We start from the raw sequence: 9,181 nt of genomic DNA on the forward strand, positions 1-9,181 counted from the left end.
AGTTCATACTGGGTGAAGTTAGAACGTATAAAAGGGCCAGTTGTAATGGAAGTGAAGTTCAATAAGGGTCAAAACTGGGCGAGTTGGTGAGTGCAGCGAGTGTCGTGACCATTTTGTCCTCGTCAGAGTGCGCTACTTCACCTATAACGATATGATGATCGTGATACTATGGGTAACACCGAAGTGACGGGAACTCTGGAATAATTTTGACCACCTGGGGTTCTGTAATGGGCGTTTAAATGTAAGTACACGGGTGGTATTTTCCACGTAGATATGCGGCCGCCGTGGCGGTGCTTGGATCGAACCCGAAGACGACAACGATGACTCAGTATTTCCTTTTAGAATATTCACTTCTTTGCTAACGTTGCCCAACATGCGGTACAAACCTGTCGTTAGCTCTCGAAGAGCTCTCAAAGGAGCGAAAACGACAAGACAGCCTCCTCCCCTTAATTCTCTCTCAGCCCCATTTTCCTTCCTTCACCAATAGCGCTTCAAGCTTCGACGGCACGCACCGATCAATACCTGCCGGCGCGCCTGGCAGCGGCTGATAAGAGGCCGCAGGGGAGAACCGCCACGGCGAATACCCGCGCTCGCCCGCTGTGGAATTGCGAAAGGTTTAGGCTTAACAGCCATAACCGGCTTGGATCCCGTCTTTGCTTTTGCTTTTAGGGTACTCTGGGAGCCCCCAATAACGTGCATGTTCATATTTGTAGACCGTCGTGTCTGGAATTCATAGACTCATAATCGGGTTCCGGGTAAGGGGCAAGCCCTAGCCAGGAAACCAGACTAACAGGGTCTACTTTCCTGGCTATATGTATTACTTTACGCAGGACATGAATTAAAGTGTATAAGACAGTTCCCGTGTGTACAGTACCTTGAGCTGCCTCTGGATATAGCAGTGTTGATAACCACAGAAGTGTCTGGTGCATGCATCAAATGTACTTTACAAGTGCAGGCTATAGGCTGTAGTTGCCCATGCATTAAACTTTCATGCACTCAATAATTGTGCCGAACTTGGAAAGCTTTCGCATATACCTCGAGACTTCATTGGCGCAGAATCTGAGCTCTCGTGCCTCAACGATGCCCCGTACACTCACTTGTTTAGTTCGCCTCTTGGCTAAAACAGTTTCATCTTTTAAGCTTTTCTGGCTATATTAGCATCTTGTTACCGCTATACGTCGCTTCAGGTTTCGATCGACGGAAGGCGTCCTCGTGGTTATGTTAAGCTTTCCATGGCACCTGGTGTACAGTTATGTCTACCACGCCCGCGAAACCTGCCGTTTGTAGGCTGACGCTATAGTGCATATATACTATACGGCTTCATCATTCCTTGGCATTGATTGGGAGTTTTCTGACTCAACGTTATCTGGGGCTGTGATAATATGTGTCGTTCAGCGGCTCCACGGAGCAGTGTGAAGTAACCACGCATATGGGGTAAATCCTACAACAAACGTATTTTGCTGAACAGAGGTCCTGAAATAGTGCCAAATATCATTGACGGCTTAGACGCATGCTGCGTGATGTTCCCACAGGGAAATGCGCACCGCACTTTTTCGTTATGGCACATATTTCGTTGCCTCGTAAGAAATTCGATGTCGACCGTGCATTGGATTTTGTGCTTCAACACCACTTATGAACAGAGCAACGTGTCTTTCACGGTTCAGTTCAAATTACGGCTTGCACGAGCTCCACTCTGATCACGGACCGACCGTCACGATTACGTACCAACCTGTATATGTGCTTGACTGGAAGCGGATGCCGCTCAAGATTCGAGCTCAAGTGACTGGTTGGACCGTGCGAGCTCGTGCATGACACAACACGACGTCGTCCACGCCTCAACGCTACACATCTGTGCATTTGGTTTGGTTCATGTCTCTTGGACTGGAATCTGACTATTTGAAGATAGTGTAACAATATTCAGAATAAGTTACGCAGTGGTGTGGCATGAGAACTGTCTCACAATCCCCACGCCAGTACACTAGTCATATCCCTAACTCAGCTTGGTTGCGAATACAGAGACTACACGAAGCGTCGATGCCGAAGAGCCAACAAGAAGAGAGCACACATCCGCGTGTTACGAGGCCTCATAACTGCATCAGTTATTGCTGTGACCGTTTTCCCTCATCCCCGCCGATCACACGTCATAAAATAACCTCGATGCGAAATCGCTGCGCCGCGCGACTCGTTTCTTTCACCGTATCACCGCCGCAGGTGCAAACGCCGCGTGTGTCACCTATCGGCGTACGCTGTCTTCGCCGCATGCGTCTGTCGCGTGCGCGCACATATCTGGGCTACAGCGCGGAAGAGAGCCAGAGTGTGCGTTGATACGCCATGCGACCAGCGTCCGTGCCAAAGAACAGAAAGAAACAAATTCATTCGGCGACGGTCGCTCGGCTGGTGGTAGCTTCGCTGTCGGGTGCAAAGAAGCTGAACTAATCCGCCGGGCGCCGCACACACATTGAAATGGTGGCGGCGCTGCGCAGGAGTCGTCTCCTGGCGTGGGAAAACGCCTGGCGCGCCCCCTCTCGCCGCGCGCGCGCACCCGCACAAGCGGAAATGGGAACTCGAAGCGCCCAGACTGACTGTCGCCTATTCCTTTCGGTACGCTCTACACGGGTGCAACCGCTGCGCGTTCGAGCGTGGAGAAAAAGACCGGTCGCTCCCTTCCAATTTCGCGGCCATTAGCCACCGGCCTGACCTTCGTTCCCTCTGTCAACACGATAATTCAAAGCCAATCGGCACAGCCACGTCGCATCGCCCCCGATTCTGCAGAGCGTCGCGTATGTAGAAAAGAAAGATGGCGCTGGTGATAGGGAGCCATTTCATAGCTGCCGAGTAGAAAAAAATCGCCGGAGCTGCCGCTTATACGCTGCGCGTCTCCCACATTATCCCGAGCCGAGTAGGCGAGGGCACGGATTGTTTTTCAAAAGGATCGTCGGGGATTAAAAACGGGAGGAGCAAGCAGCGTCTCTTTTTTTACGGCTTATGCGCCCCACTTATGCAATACAGTACGTGATTCTCACTGTATCTCCTGAATTTTTTTTTGTTTGTTTAGGCTCGCGCGTGCCACTGAATTGTGAGCTTCGGTTAACGCAATGACCTGCCTCCACTCGCTTATATCTCGGTGCGAGACGATGCACGATGACGCGGCATGAGAACTTGTGCTGTTTCAATGAAACGACGGCCAAATACTGCGGCGCGCTTTGTAGAGCAAAGGAAAGCCTCGAAATTTCCATCAGCGCGGTGCTTACGGCATTACTGCTCACTCGTGAACAGGAAAGCACTGAGATCTTTAAAACACGCACACAGTATAACAACGAATGTGAAGCGCTTCTCGTTCCGCTCACATATCTGAGATTAACAAATTACGTTCTCCCTTGTAGTAGCTACACCGTGCCCGTAGCCAGGGGGGGGGGGGCAACCCCCTCCCCCGAAATTTTGGTGATGTATGTGTTTTTACCAAAAATAAATAATAAAAATATGTGTTATTCTCAAAAAGTCAAGGTTTTCAGCAAGTGCCCCCCCCCCCCGAAAAAAATTCCTGGCTACGGGCCTGAGCTACACAATGACATTCTTTGCCATTTCACTTTACCTTCGGTATTCCTGCGATGACAAGGCACTTTGCTGTTCTGGCATACGATTTCTTAAGGGGTATGGTAGGGTAAACTGGTTGTCCTGGTTTCAGTTTTAAATCTCTGGAACGGTTACATATTTTGTTGTGAAATTTTTTGTGCTCACTGAGAAAGCTTGCGGCCTTCACCCTGCGCAACTTTGACCTTGTAGCTTTTCTTACTTTTTTCTGGTTGTGTACCAAATTTTGGACTGGTATACAAAATTAAATGTACTTTTTTTCACGAACGAAAAACAGTATGACCATGAAATGCGGCCCGCTTATTCCACATGAAATTGGTATTAATCCCTACTTATAAGAACGGGCTCCTTTATTTATCTCACAAGAAAAAAAATATTGTCCTCACTTATCACCTGCCGTGAGAGAAACTTTCCAATGAATCTTTTTTTTTTTTCCCTAGCTTAATCATAACCTATACAGTTTTTCAAAGGTTTAGGTTCAGACTATTGGGAAGGGATTTAGGTATAATCTGAGAAAATTTCAGCGATTAGTCGGACAGTTTTCCAGGAAAGGTACATCAAGCTCTGAAAATTTTCAAAAAAATGATCGTGAGTAAAACGCGGTTTTATGTTTAAAAACGCGCGCGGAACGTGCTCACAACGTACAGCAATGACTAGGCTACAAAAGCACTTTCGTGGGAAAATTTTGCAATCAAAACGTATGAAAATGGTAGGGAGTGAATATATTCAACCGATCTAGCCATAGATATTATTTAAAAAATACATACACATAGAAACAATGATGGGAAAGAGGACGCGCATCCGCCAAGAGGCGCTGCCTTTGGCGCCATTTTTAAATGGCTTGGAGAACTCTTACACGCTGGCCAATGCAAGGTTTTGCTCCTCAGAGTGTGAATTATTGTTTTAGTAATGAAATAAATGAATTGGCTTTTTTGGTCGATATACCCTACCATAACTCCTTAAGCTGGCAGCAGGGGCGCAGCATTACGATTGTGTCTTTGCAGAACATAAATGGAATACTTCTTGTGGACGCTTCATCCGCGTCATGCACTTTTGCAAGTTCGAGAGCCAAAAAGTAACTTCGTCTTCTCACTACCATCCTTCCTCTCTTAACACACAATCGCACATACACCATCTGGGGCCTTTTCTCTCTAATACTCGTACAGTTGTTTGGCTTACAAGCGCCTTCACTTCATAAAATACATGCGTGAAAATCGGGAAAAAGCCGTTTTCTTACAGCCCGGTCTAGTACTAAGAGTCCATTGAATCTTTTTTTTTTTTCGATCGGTGCAGTTTATAGGAGTTCAACACACTTGCCTGGCGGCACGCCTGGCGGGCTTCAAGATTGCGTACACTTCCGATGAGTATACCTCGGAACCATGCGCGTAGCCAGAACTTTCATCGGATGAGGGGCGGGAGAGAGGGGGGGGGGGGGCGTTCAAGCACTCTTTGTGTATGTTCGTGTGTGTTTGTATGTGCGTATCAGGGGCGTAACCAAAGGGGGAGTTCAAAACCCCCCGAAAATTTTCAATTTTGCTTGCGGATATATACACGCACACATAGGCGTACAAACGCACGCACGAACATATATAAAGTATGATTGAAACCCCCCGAAAAAAATTTCTGGCTACACCCTTGGTGCGTATATATGCAAAATACAACAGCTTCGGAAGGGTGGGGGGGGCGAACCCTCCCACCCCCCTTCCTTGCCATGCACGGAACACTATTTTGTGCTTTTCGAAGAGCTTCGACACATGCAAATAACGCTTAGAAAATGTATTCTCTGCTCTTCGACACAAATAAGTGGTTTCGATGCCTTCAGCCCTGCTCAGAGGTACATCCTCCGAGTGACCGTGGGGGGCAAGCAGTTATCTCCACTGGACCGCAGTCTACCCCTTCGTGAAACACGAGAGGGCTTTCCGCTCGAAGCCGCGCGCTGGTATACCATAGTGCCGCGTCGTCACAGTGCTTATGAACGGGCCGGCTTCGGGCACGGCTTTTCTTTCTGCCGGACGCCCCCGTTCTATGCTCTCTTATCTGCGTCCGGTTTGACGGCACCCGGTTCCGTTTTCGGCCGCCCGCAGCGTCGACGCCCTGCTCTTACTTCCGCCGGCTTTACGCCCCCTCTTCTGCACTTTCACAGCTCGAAACGCCGCAAAGCTATGCGGCGAAGGGATCAGCGTTTGACCGTTAACTACGTCTTGTTTGTCAAAGCTCAAACGCGCTATGACGGACTTATTCTCAACGGTATGGTGTCTAGACACGCTATATGCAGAAATAAAAATGGAGGGATAGTAAGATTTAACATACAATTCTTGTATTTTAAGTGTCAAAACCAAGAAAACGTTACCGCCCAAGCAGTTCGTACAGATGATTAATCGCCCAAGCTGAAACATGCAGCTCCCGTTGTTTTATCACCGAGTTAATCACGGCAGTTCATTAAAGTCTTTCTCAATTATTGGTTACGACTGTGCAGAAATCTTTTTGCCGCCCGTGTGTTCCCTTCATTTTTGGACCAGTGCCGAGCAGTGGGATTCGCACAATCTATGTGGGACATGTGCGCTAGGAGTTTTTGAGCACATAGGACGGACGAATTTTGGTTTCAGCTACTCATCAGGTCCCGCTTAAAGTGCTATATATAGACAATAAACCGGACATTTTTGGTCTGGTGTCCTGGATATAGCCGGCATTAAACCAGGACCTGATTAAGAGTGTAGCCATATACATTTTCACTGTAATATTGATTATGAGGCAAGCCTCTCGCATGAAGTTGACCACTTCAGCTTTCGTGTATCATGCACTTAACTATAAGGCGAATAAAAGATAAATATAAGTGGGGGAACCCTCCTCCCCCTTCAATCATTTGAAAGGGACGCAAAGTCTGCCCCATACATTTGACCAACGAAGTCTGCCTCATACCTAAATGACGAACGAGGACGTTGCATTCCGAGAGCCGTTTAATTCTCACCTTTGACCCCGAAGAGTTGGACCAGAAGCAGTCCGTCGTGAGAAGCACTTTAGTGCTTCATTTTCATTCGTGCATCCATTACGAATCTTGATTTCTATCGCACTCGATCAATAGAAGGGGGCGGGGGAAGGGGACATGCGGACCTCCTCCCCCCTCTTCAATGGAGAACTCAGCGCACGCCAGCAGCGATACAAGGCGAAACATAGTTCTTTTCGTGAGTGAGCCAAAACTGTGCGCACGGACAGTGAACTTCGTGCTTACGACTATAAAAGTGACGCATCACATTGCATCATGACTTCTTATTTTATTTCTTGGAAACAAGTAACATCTGTCCCGTTGAAACGCCACTCTTGCAGCCCCGCAGACGCGCGTGAAGCACATGCGCGTACCGAAGGTTAGGGCTTAAGCACAAGTAGACATTTCTCAATAATGACTGTATTGTACGTCATGACTGTATTGTACAGAGCTGGCGACGCCCTATATCTTCAGAGCTCGTGTGTAAACAGCAAACTCCCGAGCCTTATCTTCTTTTCCGAGACTAGTGCTTCAATGTGTTCTCTAACATGATTACCCCGCTAGTTGACTTACTGGGTGTTGCAGTCGTCGGGCATGGGCCGGTTTGGAACATTTCACGCGATCCGTAGCCACTTGTTAGACTCCCTTTGCGAATGCAGGTTGCGAGTTGTCCCTGTGTGCGATCTGCGCACCACTCTCGGAGCGGATGTCTAAGGTTCGACTCTGCACGGTGGACGAGTCTTTGTTCGTTTCGTTTTTTTTTTCTTTCCATGTCGTAGCTGACCGTATACACCGAGTAATGCGGTAAATGAAAAGTGAAGGACATTATTAAAGTAGGCTTCTCCCCAAGTGTCTTAACGTTGCGGAGAAGCTAGCTTTGGCGAAGCGCTTTGCTGTTTCAGTCGATCGGCAATTAAAAGAAATACGTAACACGCTATATTGCACTGCATACATCACGTCAAAGCGCGTTGCACATGGCCGCGATACTGTGCTCACACTGTGACAGAAGTATATCGGTGTGGATATGTCTATATGAGCTCACGAAGTGAGGCCATTAGTCGCGCCGCTGTTTCTTTGCTTTTTTTTTTTAAGAGATGGGGTGTAGGGGAGGGAGGATGTTACTTATGCTCTAGTAGTCCATAATATGCCGGCAAGCCCCTGAGCGAGGCTTGTGATTGGCTGCATGAACGGACCAACCAATCTACTTAAGAGGCTGTGATAACCTTGGAAGCAATTCGCGAGCCCTTCTCACATTACTGCGCGTGCGCTGTGCGCGTGAACACAATTGGAAGTTGGTATCTGAAGGCGCGGCAGTTTTTCGCAATGCCACTATCGAGGTTTATATACAAAAGTATGTTGACATCAGTACCACAACGTCGCTAAATGTGCAAACATCCGCACGCGCATTCTTCTATGTTCCCAAGACGGCTAGGCCTATTCACGGTTCGGCCATGCTGCTCAGACTAGACGCCGGCGAGCTGGGAGGTGTGGGACCGTTTGCCGTGTCATCCGGCGGCTCCTGCTTCACGCGCACCGAGCACAACAGGAGCAGGTTGGCGTCCCTGGCGTGTATGCCGTTGCCAGCGCCCCCTGCGGCGCCCGCGGCGGTGCAGCACAGTTGCTGGTCTCGTCGTCGCTGGTAGTCCAGTATCGAGCTGAGCAGCCGTATGTAGCGGATGGCCAGGCGCAGGATCTCGTTCTTGCTGAGCTTCTTGTCCGGTGGGTGGGTGGGCACCAGGCGGCGCAGGTCGGCGAACGCGCCGTTCACGTTCTGCTGACGCCATCGCTCGCGGCTGCGTGGAACGAGAGAGCGACGGAGGCCGCCAGGGGAAGGCGCAGCGCTGCAGGCGGGTTACACACATACAAACGCGGGTATACACGTAAACAGTACACACGGATGAACACAGTTAGTTTAACCGCTATTTCCTTTTTTAGCTCCTAGAACGTTCTGTCGGAAAATATATTTTCGCGTAATTATCTCACCTCACCCGCCTCCCCTCTATTCCCCAACTTCGTACCAAATTGCCGCAAGAAAAAGTGAAGGTATTCTACGAGTAATTATGCTACGTGATAGCCAAACAATTCGTGATAGGAGCTAATCGTAAAGCTTGACACAGCCGTAGACAGCCACTGTATACATTTGACAGCACTGCAGCCGCCGGAATACACAGGCACGCCACTGTATGCGTTAAAGCTGGAAATCCGCCATTACACACAAAATATATGCGACAATGCTTCGCAAGTAGCACACGAAGAAAATCATTGTGTACGACTCAGGAACGTAGCCAGGATTTTTTCTCGGGGGGGGGGGGGGGGGGGGCGGCTCGGGCCCCCCTTGCCTACGTGTCTGGTACGACTACGTTGCGCTCATGAAGTATAGATCAGGGGCGTAGCCAGAATTTTTTTTATGGGGGGGGGGGGGGCATTTAACTACCCTTTATGTATATTCTTACGTGTGTTCGTATGTGTGCGTGTATATATACATATGCAAAATAGAAAAAAAATTCGGGGGTTGGGTTGAACCCCCCGCCCCAGGCTACACCAGTGATGTAGATGGATGATCAATAAGCCAACAAGCCAATTTAGCCGTTCTTCTAGTGAGCCAAC

General features: G+C 48.8%; 1 protein-coding gene across 3 annotated transcripts in view; it reads right to left on the reverse strand.

Annotated features, from left to right (window-relative positions):
- Window positions 1-6,862: 6,862 nt before the first annotated feature.
- The window catches only part of LOC119404957 (T-cell acute lymphocytic leukemia protein 1), a 7,217-nt gene continuing 4,898 nt past the window's right edge, over window positions 6,863-9,181 (reverse strand). The window contains exon 3 of one of the 3 annotated variants that reach the window (XM_049419139.1): window positions 6,863-8,415. In XM_049419139.1, coding sequence (XP_049275096.1) covers window positions 8,013-8,415 — 403 coding nt within the window. In that variant the 3' untranslated portion in view covers window positions 6,863-8,012. The remainder of the gene's footprint in view (window positions 8,416-9,181) is intronic. The other 2 variants (XM_037671688.2, XM_037671687.2) reach the window with 2 other exon arrangements.

This window comes from Rhipicephalus sanguineus, chromosome 9, assembly GCF_013339695.2.
Source record: "Rhipicephalus sanguineus isolate Rsan-2018 chromosome 9, BIME_Rsan_1.4, whole genome shotgun sequence".
Lineage (NCBI taxonomy): Eukaryota > Metazoa > Arthropoda > Arachnida > Ixodida > Ixodidae > Rhipicephalus > Rhipicephalus sanguineus.